The 24,149-nt window shown below is 45.6% G+C and overlaps 1 protein-coding gene across 2 annotated transcripts in view; it reads left to right on the forward strand.

The window, feature by feature from the left end:
- Positions 1–15,665: 15,665 nt before the first annotated feature.
- psda (pleckstrin and Sec7 domain containing a) overlaps positions 15,666–24,149 on the forward strand; it is a 26,129-nt gene continuing 17,645 nt past the window's right edge. For both annotated transcript variants that reach the window (XM_048269645.1, XM_048269646.1), the window contains exons 1-3: positions 15,666–15,746; positions 16,388–16,834; positions 23,855–24,040. In XM_048269645.1, the coding sequence (XP_048125602.1) occupies positions 15,670–15,746; positions 16,388–16,834; positions 23,855–24,040 (710 nt within the window). In that variant the 5' untranslated portion in view covers positions 15,666–15,669. The remainder of the gene's footprint in view (positions 15,747–16,387; positions 16,835–23,854; positions 24,041–24,149) is intronic.

Raw genomic sequence — 24,149 nt, forward strand, 5'->3', positions numbered from 1 at the left:
AATGACAGTTTTATTAAAAAATGACAATTATGAATGATTATACTAATATACTATATATTATACTATGATACTACTATTGATCATCTGATTCATTATGATCAGTATCTTTCACAGTCAATTACTTTGAAGGAAATGAGGACCTTTCCTTGTACCAGTCAAGGTAGTTGTTGTAGTTGAATTTACCTTTGTGATCTCCTTGTACTGTATCTTTTGCAGGTGGTGTTCACATGTTCCCAGCCGAGCAGACAGAATGTTCAGCTTATTTTGTTGATCTGTAAACAGACTATTGTTATATACTATATACTATTAATGTGTATATGGTTTGTTCATTATTTTTGAACAAGTGTGATTATAGTGATTGAAGGAATGATCGATAATAGAATAGTTTAATGTTCTTTAAAACTAGCTTCATTGCCCTTTTTGGTTTTGATTATCTCTTCAATTTTGTTCTCAGTGTCAGCTGAGCCCTACTGTGCCGGGTCCGCCTCTACTTTGCTGGTTTTGCACTGTCTTGTGGCTTGCTCGTGTTTTTTCCTCTTTTGGCCAGCAGGTGGAGATGTTGGGTTCTGGCCAGGTGCGCTAATTGATGGCCTAATTTGAGGGTCGATTAAATCTGTGCTCTCCAGTCCGCTGACTCTCACGCTCACTCTCACACTCTCGGCAGCGCTGGTATCACATGTCCATAATGCTGACTTACACTGCAGTTTTGCTGATTTTTGCAAATATTTAATTTAATAAATCTATTCACATTTAAAATATACGTTGGTGTGGTCTCCCCTTCATGTTGCTTCCACCCTGAGTCAAGTGGTTACAATATCAGTGATATTCGGTCTGGTCTCGATGGCCACCACTTCCTCACTCTGTCTAATCTGTCTCAACAATCTGACTCTTCAGCTCCAAAGTGTGTGTGTAACCAAAGAGTGCAGTGCAGACAACATGAGCGAGTTATGAAACTAAAAAATAAACCAAAGAGAATAAATATTCAAGAATTTTTAAAAAGCTATTAATGTACACATATCCAAATGAGTTAGTTAGTTAGTTAGTTAGTTAGTTAGTTAGTTAGTTATTGGACTAAATCATTTTATAATACGTGTAGGACATTTTTTTTACCATTATTTACCATTATTTTTTTACCATTATTTACCGTTATTACCATAAGAAGCATTGTATGCAGATAAAGTTCCCTAAAAGAAAAAGTACAGAAAATTAGAAAAGAGGAAACTGCATTATAGGGGAAATCACACAAGGACGACAAACAAAGACACAGTATCTTTCAAAGTAACTTTCAGAATTCAAATATGCTCTTTGACCTCTAGCCCTTCAGACCTGATTCCACCAACTGTGTTAGACATGGACACTTAAATAGGCCTACAGTACCTTATATTTCACATTCCAACAAAAAGCTACGGTACTCACAGAAGTATGGTGTGTGTGAAGTCTGTAGATTATGCATGCTTCTACCACCAGTCCACACAGTGCTAAAACCAGTATTAGAGCAAGACGTCCAAGCCTCTTCTCCAGGACTTGAACTTTCAGCAAGACATTTGAGGTTTGTTCCTTCATCAGCTGTAATGCAGGGTCTTGCAAGGTTTCCTCTGGAGGATTTTGATAGGGATCATCTTTGGGATTTTGAGCATCTTGGCATCATACCAACTTTGACATGAATTGGATCAACCGTCTAGGAAAAGTGTGTAAAAATTGATCATGTCCACAACGCACACGATCTCAATTATCTCACTTCCTGTGAGCATGGCTAATGCCATGTTTATACAAAAGTCAGAGTGACATAAGGGGGCGTTATGGAGGTCTTAGCCTGGGGCTAAGCCTTTATCCCTGCATATTCACTGTACCACTTGATGTGTGTGTCAAAAAGTGTGTCGAGTTTTCGCCCATGGGAAGCACCTCTTTTGGCATCACAATTCATCATATCTTAGTGCGCATGAAGTCCCAATTATCTCACTTCTGGTTGGGTGTGGCTAATGCATTGTATAAAAAAAGTTGTTCATCTTGGGGAGATACACACACCTACCAAATTTGGTGTGTGTAGCTGAAATAAGCCATCCACAAGATGGCTACCTTAAGGGGGCGTAGCAAGTCCCTGGGCCACGCCCGGGGCCAAGGTCTTGTACCAAACTGCTTTCTGTGACGTGCTTGCAAAATTTTTGAAAAGACTTTTTGACCAGGTTAACCACCTCAAAACGCTCTGAGACAAATCTAAAATCGGAACAATAATAATAATCCTTCCAAAAACAATAGGGCCTTGCGCCCTTCGGTGCTCGGGCCCTAAAAATACCATTTGTTGGCATGAAACCCCCCTTTCGGTCATTTTCAGTCTCAGAGTGAAACTACACCCCTTTAACACATTATATATTAGGCTACTGTGGGCAGAAAGCTGCTCCAGACTAGGACATTCTTTTTCATCATCAGTGGTTGAGTAACTAAAAGAGGAAGCTGTGGAAAGCACATCAAAGAGGAAAAAACAAACTTTCAATTGGTCTGTCCATCCTCCTCAAAACATTCTCTGATGAGTTAGCTCCAGCTTGGATCCTTCTATTTCAGCTCTCTGTTGATACTCACATGAACTTACACGAAGAAAGCTATTATCATTCCTTATTATCATACCAGTTCCTAAGAAATCTTGCCCGAAACACAACAACAAACTAAAAGAGGAGGCTACGGAAAATACATCATACAGGAAAAAACAAACTTCCTGTTGATGCTCTTACAGTGGTCTGTCAGCAGCAAGTGATCCTAATAGGACCTTCTGGTTTAGCCCTATTTGCACATCTCCAGTTAGGGTCACCTATGTCACTCATGTGGATTGGTGGTTCAGCTGGCATTTTTCTACAGGGGGGATCAGCCAATCCAATAGAATAGACACATTATGCACATAATTGTATTCAAATTATGTCGTCTATCTATGTGGATTGGGCAGCTCAATTTGTAGCGTCATGTGGCATGTAATCTGCTTGTTACTGAAAATGTGAGCGGAGGTGAGCAGATGATGGAAGTCATTTTTAAAGCTCAATGAGTTTCAAAGTGAGTGAGTTTTTGCTTAATTAGCTAGCCTAGCATTACCCATTGAAATGAATGAGGGCAATACTTTCTTCCTTTCTTCTCTTTCAATACTTTCACTTTCTCCAGTTCTATATAGGCCTACCACCATGGCAGGCACCCATCTGGTCCTAGGGTAGCAGGAGCCCATTGTAGCCACTAGGTGGAGAACTCCCTCTTACAATAGGGCATATTGAAATATCCGTGCAAAGAAAATATGTTATGTTATTTAGTTGATATGTTACCTACACACGTGTGAGAAGCCGATAGATAGACCAGAAAGAGGAAGAAATGTTTACACTAGCTATACTATTTTTTTCTAGATGACAGGTTGGAGAAGGTTCCTTATTTTATATGGCAAGCACAGTCTATGGATATTTTTATTTAGTTTGACACACTACTAAATCCATCTCGTTGTACCTTTGACTCAGATGTGTTCAAGACAGTTTGCACTTCTGTCTTACAATATCGCAAGGGTACGAGGCACCGAGCTGACATTAAAATGATGGGGAATCGTCAGTTGATTTTGATTGGTCTTACTGAGGACCACTCGTGAAACATCAGCAATGGAACACCTGAATGCAGCCGACGTGACATTTAAAACGTGTGCGTGCTTAGCTAAATCTCATACCACAGTATTTGTAATTTTAGTCGTGCTGACTAGCTTACAGATAGATGATCCAAGTATGGCTGTGCGCGTTAGATTTCTCTTCCCATCCCAGCACCCGAGGGAAGCAGGCGGAGCTGTTCATTTCAGAACCGAACGCATCCTTACGAAACACCGCAAGAGAAATAAACTCTGCATTCTTGAATGAGAAAGCGTGTTACACAGCGGATTTTGAGGACCGTCATCCTCAAGCCTATCTTTATGAACACCGTCGATGATATCACACTTACAAAAATCCCTCTTTTGGAAGTTGTTTCCGTGGCAGGGGTAAGTCATGGGCTTTTTTTTTTTTTTTTAAGGCTATTTCAGTTTTGTGACCATTGAGATTTGGAAGTTCAACTTCTATTGTTTAACTGTCAAAATCGGCCTCAATAGCAAGTAGAAAATATCACAGGTCCACAATGTTGGTAGCAATGTTGGCCGAGTTTAATGCAAATAATCATAACTTTTGATTGACATTAACATGTTCACATTAGTTAAAACTGTGACTCATTTTGTTATCCCTAGTTCACAAATGATTCCACTATCAAGCAAAGTCGTAATATTTGTAAAGTTAGATTCTTTACATGGGACCACAAGTCATTCAACAACAATATGATGTCCCAACTGATATGGCTTTGGAAGCAGATATTTACGCAATCAACACACTTGCCAAGTTTTTGTAACCTACATTCCTACCGTAAACTGTATGAACATGTATTAGACCAAAGCATGTGCTACATGCTGGTCTAAAACTACCTAAAGGGTATGCCAAAACCTTGCAAACAACAGTAGCATAGCAGTCACTGATGAAAGCTTGTTTGCATGCTCACTGGTGATGATGTACTGTAAGTGAAGTAGTTGACTATAGAAGTTGTGCTGTGAATGTTTTTGCTTACATTGTCATGGGGTGGTCTATCGCAGACCACAGCACTGTTGTACACCTTGCATAGCCTTGCTGGCCAGGTATCATCAGAATGAATTTGAAGATGATGCCACACTTAAAAGCAGACTTTAAAACGTGGGAAATAGCAAAGCAGTAACACAGCATGGTTGTTCTACAACTCCAGGCACCTGTAGTGTGTAGCAGTTTATGTTCAATGATTAGTTTGTATTGTTGGTCGTGTGAGATAGGTGACCATAGCTACAATAAATAACATCTGAATATATCTGACATTAGATGTTTGGAAAATGTAATTTTTGTTCAGTCACTTTTATGAGGCACACACAGAGCTATGTGCTGCCCCTCCAATAGACACTAAGATCCCACTGGTGCTTACAGTACAGTAAGATAATCTCTGGTTTGTCTTGGCCCTCCCCTCTCTTTCCTCAGGCATTGTAAAAGGATTTTAATTAACATGCTATTATACTGTATGTTGGTATTGAGTAGCCTACAATAGGAAACATTCAATGATATCTGTAGAGTACAATATGAAGGCACAGTCATAGAGGGATGACTTACTGACAGGATATGAGTGGCTCCTATGAAATGCCCAACATCAAAATGATTTGAATTGTTATGCACAAAAATACAGCATGCATACATTCTGTCACATGTATCACATAAACTAACAACTGTGCAGAACTGGTGCATGCTGGTATATAGACTGATGTGAGGAAATATAATGCTGAATTGTGTTTTAAGATTAAGATCTCAAAGTGTTCTACACACACACACACACACACACACACACACACACACTGGCACACACACTGTGAAGCAGCATAAAAGAGGTATGTAGTTTACGACCACACACTTTTTTACCACCTCTGCAGATCTGCCTGGTACTTCATTGCCTCTCAGAATGAATTGTTCCAGTAGCAGAGTGCAGTGCACCATTCTCCAGCATATGGCTGACTGTGTCTGGCACTTAGCTGAAGACATGAGTCATTGATCCACGTTCCTTTGTAGCTTCTTGCAGTAATACTGCCCCTCTCTTGGTAAACATGTATATTTTTTCTTACCAGTAACGTTGAGTCAAATGAATTCTGTGGCAGATTGGTCTTCATGGTTGCTTAACCACAGAGACTGTTGGTTTATGATGAGTCAGCAGTTTTTAATTTATGGAGTTTTTTTTTTCCCCACTTCATGAGGAATGCAACGATGACACCCTTTTGCAATTCTCAAATCCAAATGAGGTTGCATGAATGTGTTGCATTAACCTTATTATAGTCACCAAACCATTTTCAGATGAAAGAAAAGCTGCTTAAATCACTTAAGATGTCTGTTTGTTAGAGCCCTCTTTACAGGGGGAATCCAGGATTTCATTGGATTTTACCCCCTTATCAACTGTTTGAAAACAAAGGGCGACACGCAACAGCAATCCTATCTCTTGGTTATGTTCATGGGACTGATGCCAGAATATGAATGCACTATGTGTGTGTGTGTGTGTGTGTGTGTATGTATGTGTGTGTGTGTGTGTGTGTGTGTGTGTGTGTGTGTGTGTGTGTGTGTGTGTGTGAGGAGTGCAGGGGGGGGGCCTGTGTGTGTCTGTGGCTGAAGCCTCCACTAACTTGCACTAGGCATATGGAGTTGAAAAGGATGGGGCAGTGGATGTCTTAAGATGCCCAGCGCTGAGTGGCCCTTCACTGGCTTAGCTGTCACTTCCAGAAGGTGCTGCCGAGCAAACAATGAAAACATGTAGTCTTGCCTCGGCGGGAAGATCAGATATTATCATTCACATCAGGTAATTGAGTAGGAGGTCATCTTTTATTTGACAGTTCACCAGGCTAAAACTCCACCCCTTGTAGTGCCACTGGGGTTGTGCCCTGTGACCTTATTACTTCCTCCTGCACTTTGAATTGAACCGCCCTGCACCATCTGTCAGTGTGCTAAACACTACTTTACTGTACTGTACTCAAGGAGGGCTGGGTGTTAAGGATCCAACTGGGCCACCTGATTGGCTGAGAAAGTGATCTGGGAGGAGGGCCTTGAGGAAGTGACTGGCTGGCCGGAAAAGATAGAGCCCTGCTGGGTTTAGGCAGGTCTGCAGGGGAGGAGGGGCAGGCAGGGAGGGAGGGTGGAGGAGGGTGGAGAAGACTCTCTAAGTCGTGTAGGAGGCGTAAATCCAGTACGATGAACCGGCAAGCCAGGCTGTGGTCTGGGTGGTAGGGAGAGAGACAGAGAGATACAGAGAAAAGATAAGAATTTGTATGTCTCACTCTCTGTGTGTGAGAGACGTGAGCGTGTGTATGTGTGTGTAACGTGACAGGCTGAGAGAAGAGGTTGCTGCCTCTGCTGTTGTATATCAGGATGCTCAAATGATGAACGATAACAGAGAAGCCCAAGGTAATACAGAAGTAGTTTGTTTGTGTGTGTGTGTGTGTATGTGTGTGCGTGAGTGAGAGAGAGGAAGAGAGAGAGTGAGTGGGAGTATGCGCATGCACACACATATGTGTGTGTTTGCGTGTGTGTCAGTTTCTTGTGGCACGGTGATGGTGGAGGGAGAGAGAGGGGGTGGGGTGGGGGAATCCTATTAGCCAGTGTACAGAAAAAGTAGGTCTAAATGCCCAGCTTAATAGTGCAAAGGCGGAAGTGTAGCTACTGCAAGTGTCAAACCTTGTGTGTGCTTTGAATTAAGATTGCTTTGTTGAGTTATGAAACCAGCATGTTGATGACTTGATAAGTTATGAGTCAAAGTTATCCTTTCTAAGTTATCCAAGTTGAATTGTTTTTAGGTCAAGATGTACAGTATTTACCTGCTGGATACTTGCCTGTCGATTGGTGAATATCATCTGAGAATCATTTTGGTCTTGAATACAGTATATGTGAATTATGAAGCCATACAGATATAGATTCATTAGAATCCTGTGGCTGTGAGAGTGATTTCATGTTCAGAGGGACATAGACACAGTTTCTTTTTTTGTTAGAGATATTCAAAATGGGCTAGAAATTCCACTAGAGTTACTGAAATAAAAGAAACAGCCCATAAACATTATAAATATCAGTTTGTTTGAGAAATAAGTGTTATTGGAATGCCAGAATCGCGGTGAATCCTGCTTAATTGCATTATGTGGGTGGCCTTACTTTCCTTTGATAGACCTAATTAGTAGTTGTCACTGGCATCTTTAGTCCTTTTGTTCAGAGCTCCATTGAACTATTATTGTAATTAAGAATAGCCAATTCCCTTAAATATTCCACTGGGGCTCTTGGTGGCTTCCATGATCTAGTCAGTATTCTGGACTGGGCATTACACATTCAGATGGGGAATTTGATCTGCAGTCTTGGTTTTGGTTTCAGGTGGTTCTCTATTACCTTGGTGTGTGTTTGTGTGTGTGTGTGTGTGTGTGTGTGTGTGTGTGTGTGTGTGTGTGTGTGTGTGTGTGTGTGTGTGTGTGTGCGTGCGTGCGTGTGTGCGTGCGTGTGTGTGTGTCTGTCTGTCTCTGTCTGTGTGTTTATGATTTGTGTGTGTCTGAGTTTATGGATGTTTGGACTACGTTTTGAAACGAGGGGTTGAGGGGGTGACACACACACAAACACATTATATTATTACATATTACACATATACACATGATATTATTTTCAACACACACACATAGAACTGGATTGACAGAAAAACTGGAGGAAGTTGTTACAAAGATAAATAGCTCCCCAAGCTAATCAGTGAATGTACTGTAATGCATTTTGTATGTGTGTGTGTGTTTGCATGTGTGTGCGTGTTTACATTGTCCAGTACGTCATGAACATCTGATGTGCTTCAGCCTGGCATCTTGCCAATTGAAAACAGGAGAATGTTGATTCATTAATTGAGTCTTGGAGTATAGAGTATCACAAAGTGTTTGCTAAAACAAAAAAGCTAACAGTTATGTATGATTCATTTAATTGTGTGTGTGTGTGTGTGTGTGTGTGTGTGTGTGTGAGTCTGTGTGTGTGTGTGTGTGTGTGTGTGTGTGTGTGTGTGTGTCTGTTCATACTTGTTTGTTCTATGCCATATACATTGATCCACTTATATATTATTGAAGGCATGTGCAAGGATTTTTTATTGTACATGTGGATGCAGTAAATGTTTGCTTGTGCATGCAGCTTGTGTGTGTGTGTGTGTTTTAGCCTTGGCCTCATATAACCCCACATTCAGAGAGGGGTGGCCACAACACCACTGCCTCCGCACCCTCTCAGCTGCTACCCAGCTGTGCAGTGTGTGTGTGTGTGTGTGTGTGTGTGTGTGTGTGTGTGTGTGTGTGCAGAGCATCAGTGTAGGCTTCATGTCTAAGTATATAGGGCTGTGTGTTTATGCATATTTATGTCTGTATTGAAGAGAAAAGCAAGTGTGTGTGTGTGTGTGTGTGTGTGTGTGTGTGTGTGCATGTGTGTGTCTGTGCGTGTGTCTGTGTGTGTGTCTGTCTGTCTTTCTGTTTGTGTTTTGTGTGTGTCTGAGTTTATGGATGTTTGGACTATGTTTTGAAACGAGGGCTTGAGAAGACAGCATGAACGTATAGATTTATGTTTTCATACACTAAGGCTAAGCCATGCACATAGTAACCCTACTTCCCTATGCTGTTTGTTCTCAGAGTATCCTAGAGTATGAAATAGAGTATGTTTGAAACCATCTTTGTATGTTTCCATTTATCTTACACTCAGACATGTTTGACAGAGCCTTGCAGCTACATCGGGGGTGAGCAACTGAAGCATTCCGTTTGCAGAGTGTAAAAAATAGTTTTAGAAGGCTGGTGTTATTTTTTCGAATGTGTGCTGGGTCTTGTGTATCCACCACATCCAGAGCAGCAAGTTCCATTGATTATGGTGGTGGATGATAATTGTTCTAGAATAGGCTCTAACTGTTTGAGGGTAACATTTGTTGGGAATTCCTTGGGAATTTAATACTAACTTGCTCCAACATGATAAAACAACAAATGCATTCATTGTACTGAATTTGTGTGTTGTCTATTGTCATAGTTTTTATAATCTGTGTGGTATTCCCTCAATCATCTTAATTTATACCACATGCATGAGTTAACCTTTAACCTTTAACCTTTTTTGTAATCAAAAATATGTGTTGTGACTTTGAATAATTGATTCTTTTGACTATGAAAATTCAAAGAAAATGTGTTTTGCCCTACAGCCAAATGTGTGGCCATGAATTGTTCCAGCAACAAGAAGCTTCTAAAGTGACTATTTATAGCAGACCTAACATGTGTGGGGCACACAGTGCCTGCCAACTCACTGGTTCCTAGACAATCCTGCATGGGAAAGTTTGTTGAAAGTACAGTTTCCATAGTGACTCTTTTGCTGAAAGCTATTGAGTGTGGCCATTACTTTTAAAATAAAAGATTCTTGCTAATATTGGTACTGGTTGGTATCTTATGCCTTCAACTTTTCCCCCAAAGTCTCAAACGGGTATTCCTTTACAGAAATAGAGAATAGAACAGAAAGGCTATTTCTTTCAAATTAAATATTGTGTTTTAAAGACATAACACTATAAGTGATATAGGATGTGTAGCACTGTGTGTTATAGTGTCTGTAGTGTACAATATGTCCAAGATTATGTTCACAGTCACACACTGTTTGATGGTCTGAGTCTCTTTCTGTGTGTTGTTATCACTCCTGCTAAATCCTGATCTTGAAATACACCAGTGTTTGGACAAGAGGCCAGAGGGAGACGCGTTTGCTTAATCTGTTAACTGCATCATGCTCAGTCAAATGGACACATCATACATACCGTAAATCGCCAGCAACTTTTTTTCTGGACAAATTCATTGTAGTATGACTGTGTGTGTGTGTGTGTGTGCATGTGATTATGTGTGAGTGTGTGTGTGTGTGTGTGGGGTGGGGCGGTTGGAAGAAAGTGAGAGAGAGAGGAAGAGAACAACTATGCAAACCAAGCACTTCCTATAAATGCGTTAGGACTACACACACACACACACACAGACAAACACACACACACACACATACTGATCAGACCTCATACATGTGCAGACACACACATGGCTGAGCCTGAAAGCGAAAGCCCTTATCTGGATGTGTGTCCCCAGCGATCACTGTTGCAGGAGGCCCGTCTCAGACTTTTGATGGTCAGCCAGCATCCTCCACTAAGATGCACCGCATGTGGCAGTGGATCCCAGGCTTTTAATTAGCCACAAGCACATTTAGCTCCTCCACAGTAGGACATTACCCAGAGGACCTTGCTGCAGTCGACTCTGAAACTCAACCCCTCCACTTTAGTTATCGCCACACTTTTATCTGGTTGATATCTTACAGTAAGCCTTTTTAAAGTGGTCAGCATGGCAGCAGTTTGTTTCATAGCTGCAGGCTAAAATGGGGTTATACTCTTTGAGGATGTTTTTTTTCAGAGTGTGGTACCCATTTAATACTTACATGACATGTCCAAATTCAGTCTTTATTGGCAGCAGTCCCTTGGCATCATATACAGTAGCATAGTGCACTGTGGCGTACTTTATCCTCCTAGCTCTAAGATGTACCACATGCAGTGTGTTTTGCTGCAGTGTAGTTTGTGATGGTGAAATCTACTAAGTGTACTGAAGGGTGTCCAGACACTAGTCTGGTCAGCTGTACACACGCATGTCTGTGTCTTACAGTCTGTTTCTCCCTCTAACAGCCTGTGTTGAAGATGAGCTCGGAACCTCGTCAAATCTTCATTGCTGTTCTCCTGCAGTCCAGTTGTCGACACAGGGGACTGCAGTAGCAGTAGCCATTGCTCTGGGAGGTGTTGAGCAAGAACACCAAAAAACACGGACAGAATTTAGGTGTGACAGAGAGCAGTGCCTTCTCGAGGATCATGTCTCAGTCGGGCAAGGTCTACCACGTGTACGTGGAGGTGCGGGACGGAGAAGGGCTGGACCCCTTAATGCTCCAGGGGCCGGACATGCTCCCGCAGTCCCAGCGGACGTCCCCCCACCATAGCCATAGCCATAGCCCCGCTGTCTCCCCTGGGACGTTGCATAAAGGCGGGGGCAGTAACCAAAGCCTCTCCTCCTCGCGTCATTCGGTGAACTTTCATCTGGGGCCCATAGGGTATGAGCAGGGTCGTGGCGGGGGGCCACACCGACAGAGCCTGCCCTGCGATGGGCTCGGCCACCTGCTGTCGGGCCAGAACGGCATTCTGATGCGCGCTCACTCCGCGGAGAGCGAGCCTTTCTGCTGCCGGGAGAACCACGTCTCGGGGAGGTACACAGCACCGCCCGACGCCCAACGTGGGCCGACGCTCCTACTACGGTGCGCCCGGCGGGGGAGGTCGGAGGAGATGGCAGGAGATCGGTGGTCACCTTCAGCTACATCGAGAAGGGGAGCGTCCAGACGTCGGCAGATGGCTCACACAGTTCCCTGTGTCAGAGCGAGCCAGAGAACCCCTTCAACCGGGCCCTGGAGGAAGAGGAAGAGCGTTTGGCCGGCCTCACGCGGAAGAGGCTCAGTGACCCGGTGCAGTTCAGCAGCTGGGAGTCGCTGGGCGGCTCTGGGTCCAAGCTCACGTCCGCTCAGAGGCACTCGCTGAACCTCCGCCGCGCCACCCTGGACTCCATTGCACGCGAGGCCACCTACCGCGCGCTGGAGGAGTTCGGCTCCCCGCAGATACGCCGTCGCCTGGAGGTGCACAACCACCACCCGTACCCCCACCGCCAGGACCAACTGCCCCACGACCAGTCCCGCTCCCGCTCCTGGGGTGGGTCTCCGGTCCTGCCGGTCCGAGGCTCCTGCACCCTGCCCACCAACACCCACCTGGTGGACCTGGACCGGAACCACTCAGCCTACGGGCTGCCCAGGAGCCCGGCCACTGAGCACCTCTCCTCCCACGTCAGGCAGAACCACTACACCATGTTCCCCCCGAGTGGACGGCCCCATGCCTATGGAGCTCCCAACCACCAGCGGCAGTGGCACGGTGAAGACAGCCCCAAGCTGCCGTACAAACATGGCCCCGCTCTGCCGTCGTGCAAGCCAACTGCCATCCAGCACGAGATACCAGCCATGACGGTCACCAAAGCCCCCGATCACCACCACCAGAAGTCCAATCACCAACCGGCCGACAGCCCTCGCTCCTCACACCGGGTTAATTTCAACCTGGATGCCTCCAAAAGCAGCAAAGCTGGCACTGACGAGGGCGCGAATCACCTGAGCGGGCAGAGGAGCGTCTCGCCATCCACCAGCCCCGACCTGGCGCGCAAGCTGGCCGAGGAGGCCTCCAAGCTGTCCACCATCTTCATGGAGCGGAGGAGCCCATCGCCCGCGCCGTCCAGCGGGGAGGACACCAACCGCTCGGACAGCCCCAGGTCCGGCAGCCTCTCGAGGGAGTCGCAAGTCTACCCCGGCCTGCAAGGCCTGGGCTCCCCAGCGCAGTCCCACTCTGACGTCAGCCTGCCCTGTGGGCAGCAGGGGGACCACCACTGGGCGGCCGAGCGGGAGCCCGTGCGGAGCGCGTCTCAGTCGGGACACTCCTCGCCGCTGCCGCCCTACAGGAGCGGCGCCACCCCGTCCCCGGCCAGGCTGGCGCAGCATCGGCTGGACATGACGCCGTCCCCCATCAGGGACCCCCGGCTTGAGATGGGCGAGTCAGCGGGCAAGGCCAGCCCCACGCCTCACCGGCACCAGCCGCCCCAGTACACCGGCGACGGCTGGTCCCCTGGCACCTCGGATCGCCGGCAGCAGCAGCCGCCCGCCACGCGCTTCAACCCGCAGCCACAGGACAGCAGCCCGGAGACCCAGCGCAGGGGCTACTACGCGGGGCAGCATGCCAGCGAGACCCCCGTCAGCTGGACCTCCCAGCTGCAGCGCTGGAGAGAGGAGAGGCAGATGAGGGAGCTGGAGAGATCCGGCCAGCCTCCTGCTGCCGGGACGCCTCCGCTCGCCTCCTCCCGAGAGGAGGAGAAGCGGAGAAGAGACATACCAGCTACGGAACGAGGAGGAGGAGGTGGTGGTGGTGGAGGTGGTGGCACTCCAGGCTTATCCAAAAGCTCCAGCGGGGTGACAGGAAGCCTCGGGGACAGCAGCTCGCAGCCGGAGAGAGACTGCCTCTCCACAGAGTCGTCCAGCCAGGGCAGCGACAGTGGAAACAACACTGCTGGGGCGCAGGTGAGGGGGCCCAGCAAATCCCATTACGCCCCTGGAGTTCACCTGAGGGTGTTTGTCTGCAGTCAGTATACTGTGTGTGTGTGTGTGTGTGTGTGTGTGTGTGTGTGTGTGTGTGTGTGTGTGTGTGTGTGTGTTTCTTAGGTTCACCTGCTCGGTTCTGCACCCACCAACCAACATAATTTCTCTCTGTACGGGAAGTGGCCCACTGTACAGTCTGTACAGCCGTGGCCCACTGGTTAGCACTCTGGACTAACCTGAGGGTTGCCGGTTTGAGCCCCGACCAGTGGGCCGCGGCTGAAGTGCCCTTGAGCAAGGCACCTAACCCCTCACTGCTCCCCGTTGAAGCAGGCAGCTCACCAGGATTAGTGTGTGCTTCACCTCACTGTGTGCTGTGTTTCACTAATTCACGGATTGGGTTAAATGCAGAGACCAAATTTCCCTCACGGGATCAAAAGAGTATATATACTTATACTTATAGATATATCTGGGTGATATGTGTTAGCTGTGCTACTTGTCATTCTATTCACATGCAAATTCACTCTTGTCATGGTAAGCCATGTGAATCTAAACTTGCTATGTTATTGTGCTCTGTACTATTCTGTACCAGTCTGAAGGCTCGTCTGATTTGGGGTCTTCCGTGCGATCTCAGAAGATAGCTCGTGCCAAATGGGAGTTCCTGTTTGGAGCGCCCACTCAAGACGAACATGGAACCAAAGGTAAAACCCACCGACTCATCTCCTGTTGTATCCCAGGCGTGTTCTCCCCCTGCCCCCTATATAATTACACCAGATCCTGGCTCCCCCATTCACTGCTGCTTATCTCATGCTTTCATCGTCCTCCCCTCACAAACAAGCCATTGGCTTTAAAATGCACGTGTAATCCAATTATCTGTAGGGATAGAACCACTCAGGCATGGTTGCCCAGATTCACTGACGTTGTGAGTCACTGTTGAGCTACATATGGTTGTTGTTGTTTTTGTCAGCTTTAGCTATTTTCCCTCTGGTCAGCATAGATTAGATCGATGTGACTACACGCTTTATCCATAAATAATTAGGCTAGTGTCCATCTGCCTTGCCTGCTTAACCCTCCCCTCCATTCATAGTTTATTGAGGAAGTGCTCCCTTAGCCACAAGGAGACAAATCAACACATAATCAAATACTTCCATGCCACTTACTTCACCTCAAAACATCCATAAAACCCTGTTAATTAAACTGGAGTCATATCATTCATCATATCAAGTCATTGATTATTTGATTAACTGATTATCAAAGAACTGAAAGCACTTTGTATTTCCTAAGTTCGTCTTTTTGCTGAACAAATGTATTCAAATATCCATATAATGTACAACTCACACACAAGTCACACTTCTAAACCTTCTTTTCTTTTTCTTGCTCACTCCTTTATAACCTGGATTACGTCAGACCCTTCTGGTGCCTCCACTGCGCCCTCTAGTGGCCGCTCCGGTAAGCCCACCACAACGTCCTCTCCGTCCTCGCTGCCAAGGAAGCCTCAGCGGAGCCGCAAGGCCCTGGGCCTGAAGAGGGACGAGCTCCAGCGGCTGAGCTACCACGAGGTGCAGCATGTGGAGGTGGAGCTGGTGGCCGAGACGCCGACGTCCTCCCGCCACGCGTCGCCGGGCACCTCGCCGCGCATGGGCATCATCCGCCGCACCATCAAGTACTCGGAGACGGACCTGGATGCCGTGCCCATGCGCTGCTATCGCGAGACGGACCTGGACGAGGTCATGCAGGCCGAGCACGAGGAGGACGAGGAAGGGGCGGTGGAGGGGGCCGGCGGCGACGGCGGCGACGGCGACGACGACTTAGCGTTCGGGAGTGAGCGGAGCGGGAGTGGGCTGGCAACCTGGGGCGCGGCTGGAGGGGGACGCGGGCCAGGGTGGAGCGACTGGTGGAGGACGAGGAGGGAGTGGTCAGCTGGGCCACCGTCCGGATGCTGGGGGACAGGAAGAGGCAGGTGACCACGCGGCCACATGAGGAGGATGAGCTGCTCACCCGTCTGCTCAAAGGGTGAGGGGACTGTCGCTGTGGATGCACATATACACACACATACACACACACACATTCACACACTCCACACACACACACACACACACACACACACACACACACACACACACACACACACATACACACACTCACACACACACACACACACATACACACACATACACACACACACACACACATATATATACACATACATACACACACACACACACACACACACACACACACACACACACACACACACACACATATACACACAAACACACACTTTTTTATCCTTAGGGCTGTATTCATGATGCATTCCTTTAAAGAAACCTATATTGCCTGTGTCTTGACTGTTTGCACACACTCCACACATTCATCAAAGTATACTGTGATGTAAAAGTGCATATTGTGTATACAAAATACATAACCTCAGTAAAACAACGGCACATTCACACAAACACATGAATATGTCGTGCTACCCATATGTATCTGTAATTCAAAACCTAAATTCCAGTCTTTGTTGTCTCAGCAAGGTGTTTTTGGCCTTCCAAAGCCATATACAGTCACAGCATTTTCCTGAAAATACTGTACTTTGATTCAGAGTGGTAATGTGTACCCTGAATGTGTATGTATACCCTGTGTCTTCACTCGCACAGCCCTTCAGACAGCCATGCCGACAACCAATCAAACCTTAAGTCCCCCGTCACCGTGGGCAACCCACGCCGTATCTCGGCTGAGGGCCTGGACACCTTCAGCCGTCACTTTGAGAGCATCATGGAGTCACACCGTGCCAAAGGCACGTCCTACAGCAGCCTGGACAGTGACGACATGACCCCCAGCGTCCCGCCCGTCTTCACCTTTGACCTGCCGACCCTCACGCCGGAGATCCAGAGCCAGATCTGTGTCAGCGCGCGGCAGATCGCTGAGCTCGGCTTTGCCCCACTGGCCCGGGCTGAGGCCCTGAGCCTGTCGGACCGGACTGGGGGCTCGGACCCAACGCTGGCGCCCTTCAAAGAAGAGGCGGGCAGTGGATCGGAGGACGACACCACCACCAGCGCCATGAACACACCCATGTCCGATGACAACCTGGACTCTGCACTCAGGTCAGTGTGATGGACGCTGCACATACAGAAATGTATACGCATCACACTACACACAAATCACTGTACCTACTGGGGATGTAACGATTACCGGTATAATGGTAAACCGCGATAAAAATGTTGACGATAACAATTACCGTTTTCTTTTCAAATATCATAATTATCACGGTTGATTACCGCGGTGTGGAAACCGTGTGTTTAATCCTTCCCAGCTTCATCCGAGCCTGCTTTTGACATACAGTAGGCCTGGTACAATGAAACAAAATTGGTACACTACTGATTCTGTTTGATTCTAATGAGTCTAATTGATGGTTTGAACTATGATTCGGATTAGGCTACACCTGATTTTAAAAGGCGGAACATATACACCGCAAAATGTGCACTGTATCATGTAGCCACACTGGGTCTCTTTATGTTCGCGTCCACATTAAATCAATTCCACTCACGTTATCAGGAGAATACAGTAGCCTAAAGTTTTATTTTGAACGCTTACTTTGGTCTCACTCATTGGATCCAAATAACAGAAATAGCAAACTCCAAGTTATGATAGGGTAAGCTATAAGCACATAGCCCATTAAACATGACCAAGAAAAAAGTGAACGGTGAAAGTGACACTTTTTGGAACTATTTCAGCTTGTGTAGGCCTATCAGTGCTTTTTGAACATATTGAACACACTTTTAGAAATACCGTGATAATACTGTAAACCGTAATAATTTTGGTCACTATAACCGTGAGGTTAAATTGTCATACCGTTACATCCCTTGTACCTACTGTACACTGTGTCAAAAATAAAAGCCATCTTTGTGTTATTGTGAAGAAAATGTTTTATATAATTTACACAGACACTGCATATACACACATAAACACATTACAAACTCAGTCACACATACACATTACACACACACACAAATACACACACACACATACTAGTCTACACCCAGCACTTTCATGAACACCTGGTAGGTACACTTTTAAAGGCATTTTATATACATTTTCTACTTTATTTTGTACTGACCTTCTATTGGTCTTTTTGACATTCTTAACTCACATTACTATACACAAATAATAGGTGTTGCATGGGAACCTCCTACAGTATACAGTTACACTCTCTTTACATGTAGAGAGGATAATGTCAATAACCATGTCCTCTTTCTCTCTCTCTCTCTCACACACACACACACACACACACACACACACACACACGCACACTGCAAAATGCTGCAAAAAAAGTGCCTGCAGTGCTTTCGTGTGTCTGTGTGAAAGACTTTAATCCGGCCGAGGCAGATGTTTGACAGTGAAGCAGATGGTAATAATGGACTTCCCATTACTCAATAATGGAGCAAATCCACCCGACACGCTTCATGTACTTTCCTTGCACCAGTTAGAATATTTCCACCGTTTACTGCTCTTTCCTCTCTGTGTGTTTCTCTTTTCTGCAAACTAGTGGGGTCCATAATGATCTCCACTGTGTCAAGTGGTTGCTTCCTTTCTTGGCTTAGATATTAACTCCTCAAGCATTTATTGTCAAGATGACAAATTTGTCATTCTGGTGTCAGGTTTTTGCGGCTTCCCAAATTATGAATCTATGCGTGTGTGCTACTTGTGTGACTCATTTGGGTGGATTAAGTTATTTAGGATTCAAACCACACGAACCACTGTGAAATGCAATGCAAACTGTTGTTAGGACATTTGTGTATTTCAGATACTCCACTAGGGGGCAGTAGAGAGTCACCTTGAGCATTGCCGGTTTCTGTGTCCTGGGAATGGAGGCTGAGATTGTTTTCATTCAAGATCTGGGACTGTTTTGGTTCTGAAAAATCCTTTGTCTGCAGCTTGTCTTTGCGTACTAGTGTTGATAAACATTTTGTGTGAATAACAGTGTCCCAAAAGTGCACAGTTTCCCAAAAGTGAGATTGCTAATGTCTTTACATATTGGTGTGGTGGCTTCATGTGTCAACATGACTTTGCCATTATTTAACTGCCATTCCTATTTGTAATTGTTTCCAGTGTTTGAGAACTATATGCTAAGTCCTTCTAATGGCTTTTGGCTGTTGACTGTTTCCAGTCTGTGGCTCTGCAACTCCACCCCCTGCTGCTCTGACACCTGGTTCCTTCAGCACATTCCTCTTCCTGTTAAGCAGCCAATCAGATCTGGACTTCAGCCAGACATACTTGGTCCTATATGACATCTACATGGACTTGGTCCCTGTGACATCTACTGTACATAGACTTCCACATTCTACTCTACAGGCTTGAGATAATGCTGATGAGTCCTTGATAGTAGATCAAACAGTTTGAATAATGATTAGGACATTAGGTTATATGGCATAGTATACCTATCATGAAGTAGTCATGAAAAATAGGTAACACTTTACTTGACGGGTGAGTTCATAACACATTCATAGCAGCTGTCATAAACTGCACATAAAGCATTCATGACTGTTTCATGAGAATTATTTACAAAGTACAGTATTTACAAAGGCTGGAGAGATTAAATTAATGGTATCCAGGTTACACAAATACGATGTTGGACTTTTATTTTGACAAGCTGTCGTCGTTCTGTCTTCCACATTCATGAAAGGTTTGGTATGAATGTTGAGTCATGTCTCATGAAACAGTCATGAATGCTTTATGTGCAGTTTATGACAGCTGCTATGAGAGTGTTATGAACTCACCCGTCAAGTAAAGTGTTACCGAAAAAATTGCATAAAATAAGTAGTTGCAGTGCAGTTGAAGGAACAAATATGAGCATTTCATTGAAAATCTCATAGCTAAACAGCAAAGGCAAATGGGCATTGGCTTAAGCTTTAATCTTATCCCCTGAAGTGTCTGATTTGCTTTCCAATGTCCCGGTAGAGTTCTCATTTTCAAATCTCCAAGAGTAGAGAGAAAGAGACTGAACAATGCCAGAGGAGGAGGAGTGCAAGGGAAGGCCAAGGTAAAAGAAACAGACAAAGAGAGGAAGAGGGAGAGGGAAGAAAGGGGGGGGGTTGACACAGTGAGAGGAAATGCATACCGTATCCCAGCAGTAGAAAATAGCCTGGCTGGCGAGCTGCTCAGAGAGAGAGAGAGAGAGAGAGAGAGAAAGAGAGAAAGAGTCAGATGTACACAAACAGAGAGGGAGCAGAGCACAGATGTACAGACGCTGAGACACACTGACAAACACAGAGACTGGGGACAACACAGACCTGCAAGGACCTTCTTCTGCTCCAACTTCAGCCAAAGGAGCTTAGAAAGTTGCTTCGAAAGATAGATAGACCTTCAAAAAGGAGAGAGTAAGAGCGAGAGAGAGAGAAAGAAGAGTGAGATAGAGGGAGAGAAAGCAGGAGAGAGGGATTCTACACGGAGTGCAGAAGTCCTGTCAGGAGATTAGTAGGCCACCCAAGGAGTGCAAAGGAGCAGAGAGGTACAAGGCAGACGGCGCTGTCCTCTGAAACATGCGGTGAAATGCGGCGCAGTGCTCCTGAAGGACCGAGCGGAGCTGCCGGGAGGGGGGCCCAGCTGGACCGGGGCAGAAGCCAGGGGGGTCGCAGGGTGGGGGTCCATGAGGAAGGAGAGACGGCAGGACGAGGTGGCTCGGCGCGGATTGTACACTGCACCGGTTGCGGGGCGGGGGTGAGGGGGGCAGGGCCCTGCTGACATGGCCCGCTATGTGCTATGCTGGGGGGGTGGGGCTTTGGAGGACAGCTACCTGTACGCTCCCTATCCAGCGACATACAGGTGAGTACCAGGAGCATCGACCTCACCTGTTGTGCTCTGGGTAACTAGTTGGTTTATAGGCTGGCAAAATAGACTACTATTATGCCTCACAAACTACCAACCTCTATCTACTACATTACTATATCTCATCAGATATAATGGCATCAGCATTACAGAGTGTAAGTGTAATGGAGGAAACATATATGCTGTATGGAAAGTGTGGTTAAGACATTGCATGCTCACAATGTCTTCCAAAATGCCCAGGTTAAACAGAAGGTTACTTACTGTGAGAGCATTATAAGATCAGTACTCACGCTGGACTTAGGGGATGGGCATGACTCACTGGTGCTTTTATAAAGGGCAATCCCCGGGCCTAGTTTGAGCTGAAGGAATGAGCAATGATAACAGAATCCCACATATCTGTGTACTGAAGTAGCACATTCCTCAGTGGTCAATCTCTTCTCAGCTGTAGTAATACTTTTCAGCTTGGAAAAGGCTCCCCTGGACATTTTCTTCCAGAAGTCTCTGTAGAGTCTCTATCCTTGGGCAAAGACTGCCCAAATCTCTGAATCCTCGGTTCAATTAAATAGATGACTCACTCAAGCTTAAGCATCATTTGGCCTGTGTGTGTTTTTTACCCTTGGAGGGAAATGTTGCTGGTAAGAGGCAGCCTCACTATCGTCACCTGTACTGGGTGTCCTTAGGTATTAGTGGAGTCATTCCTGCCTTGTGTGTGTCTGTGTCTCTCTTTCTCTCTCTTGATGGTGACACCCTAGAGGTGTGATGCATTCCTCAGTAACCATGGCGCCTTTGTCTAAAATGCCTGTATACAAATGAAGATTCCATCTATTTACCCACTGCTAGCATCATGGTCTCGTCATTGACCCATTGGAGCATTACTATGTGGTAGTTCTTGTTCTGGCTTTTCAGCCAGTCCCTTGAAAGGGCGTGGATGTTATTCTGTCTACACTCTTGTGAATAGCTACAAAATACTTGTTTTCACTCTGCAGTAGTGGTGACTGAACTTGTGAACTGCCTTCTGCTCCTTGGGTTGGACTTTGCTCACTGGGTATGCTGAATCTAACAGGCTCTTTGAAAAGGACGGAAAACTGGAGGAAACTTGCGTCTGACACTCCCTCGGCATGGCTAACTGTAGAGGAATGTTCGTGTCTACCCTCGGAACCCGGATGGAAAGTTCTTTTCTTTCCCTGTCCATTTTCCTTCTGTTGAAAGAGAGGAGCACAAAGCCATTGTTTTAAGAATAAACAAACCAGCCCCCTTTGAAACTCTCCCTGCCTCCTTTCCCTCCTCCTCTGAGTTGGACTATCCAGTTGGGAAAGAGGTGACTAATGCGAGGTCCTTTTGGAGCAAACCATGCGGGTAATAGTGAGGGGTGTTTAGGGTTGTGGATTCATGTGTTGTCTACGCACCTGAAGGAATGCTGGTGAGGAGAGAAGTGGACAAACAAGACCGGTGTTCAGTCTATTAAAGAACTGGCCATGTTGTTTGTGAGGTAGGCCTGGTTCTTTCCGACTCATTCCACTTGTGCAGTTTCTGCACTCTGTCTTGGCAAGACTATTTGGAACTTTGTTTATGGGAAAGGCAGCTTTGCATACTCTCTGTGAGTATTGAATGTCAGCTGTTCTACTTTCCTCCGCTGACAGACAGGATCATTCTTAGAGAAGGTTTGACTTCAGATGACAAGGTGATAACTCTTCTGTGTTTACTAATATATGCTGTACTGTAACACTGTATCTGCATTAATTACCATTTTCAAGAATTATTCAAATGATAACTCAGATTCACATTATAACTGCAATCAGTATAACTTTTTAATTATTTTCCAGTCTTCGGATGTGAGAGAGAACTTACTGTGAGAAGTAACCTGAAATAGGAACTAAAGAGTTCTGGCAGGGGGTCCTATTTGGGTTACAGAAAGAAATGTTTATAGTTGCCTGCCATAAATAATAAGCCTGGAGAAAGGAAACGGCAGTTGTGGAGCACAAATAAACTCCCCCATCTGTTACGTATGAACACTGCACTCAACAGCAAACCACACTACCAAAAGTGTGACAGGTCCCGAGGCACCAATTGCTTCTGCTGTAGGTGAAAAGGTTATAATGAATTATATCCCTGAGATGTGTGATGGATATAGCACCATCTATTCATGCTACTCTGGGTTGAATATTAATATCAATATACCTATGCAGTATGCCTGGCTATCTGTGATGCTTTTAGGCTAGAGTTTTACTGTATATTCTGGCTGTACTTTATAAGTATAAGTATATATACTCTTTTGATCCCGTGAGGGAAATTTGGTCTCTGCATGGTCGGGGCTCGAACCGGCAACCCTCCGGTTATAAGTCCAGAGTGCTAACCAGTGGGCCACGGCTGCCCCAATATATTCTTGCTGTACTGTATTCTTGCTATTGAATATGAATGCATGTATGAGGAATGTATCGCCTCTTTCCTGTTGTATATAGATATGATATAATGTGGATTACAAGTGTCCCGATTGGCACTGTAAAAGACAACCCAAAGTCTGTAAAAGCTTGACAGAAACCAGAAGCAATCAGTGACATGTTTTTTATGTTTCTATTCAACTTTCAGTAATTCCATGTCATGCAGGGCAGCAGCAGAAGAAAATTTATCAAATGTAGCGTAAGGTCCTATAAGGCCAAAACTCACCAGATGTAGTGTAAGGGCCTATAAAGCCAAAACTCACCAGATGTAGCGTAAGGTCCTATATGGCATGGATGACACTGGGCACTAAAACAAGGCTCTCACACAGCAAACATGTTTGCTTACTATTCCGTATCCTCGAGCCCATATTTAGTTTTAGTATCCTTTACTCTCCTTCCTCCCCTATGTCATTCTTCATCACAACACTCTACTGCAACATGATGCACTGCATTACGTCACATTGTTATCCTCATTCCTGTGAATCTCTCAAATTCACAGGAAAACTGTATTGGCAACTGCTATTGAACAAAATGTTGGAACAGTTGGAGGCAGGAGACACAAGTCAAACAATAGCTGGTTCAAGACAAACAATAGCTGGTCCTTTCATCTCCTTCAAAGGGTGACTCGTCAAGACCTGATGATCAAGTCTTCATATTCTCTCAGTTCAATTGTTGTAAAAGCCTATTTGGGACATTTTCTACCTATAGTGAAAAACAGGTGCCTTTCTCATATGTGCTGACCTACAAGACATACACAAAAACTCCCGCTAACTGCAGAGTTCGCATCCCTATGTCCCTATACACAAACTAACACTATGTCTACATTTCTAACGTAAACATCTGGTGGTCTGCACTCTACAGAGAGAAGCCATGCCTTCACATCCCGGAGTCGGACCCCGAGGTGGCCGAGCGACTCGCCCTGGGGAGTCCAGACAACCTGTCCAATGGGAACAAGGCCGATCTGGAGGCAGCCAAGAGGCTGGCCAAGCGCCTCTACAAGCTCGACGGCTTCAGGAAGTCCGACGTTGCCAGGCACCTTGGCAAAAAGTACGAGTTTGCAAGTGGTGAATGACAAAGAGAATAGAAGGAACATCTACCTGGAGTGAGCTGAAAAAAAAGCTGAAATGCTTTGTTATGGCATTGCTTGTGATACTTT

Source organism: Alosa alosa, chromosome 18, assembly GCF_017589495.1.
Source record: "Alosa alosa isolate M-15738 ecotype Scorff River chromosome 18, AALO_Geno_1.1, whole genome shotgun sequence".
NCBI classification, from domain to species: domain Eukaryota; kingdom Metazoa; phylum Chordata; class Actinopteri; order Clupeiformes; family Clupeidae; genus Alosa; species Alosa alosa.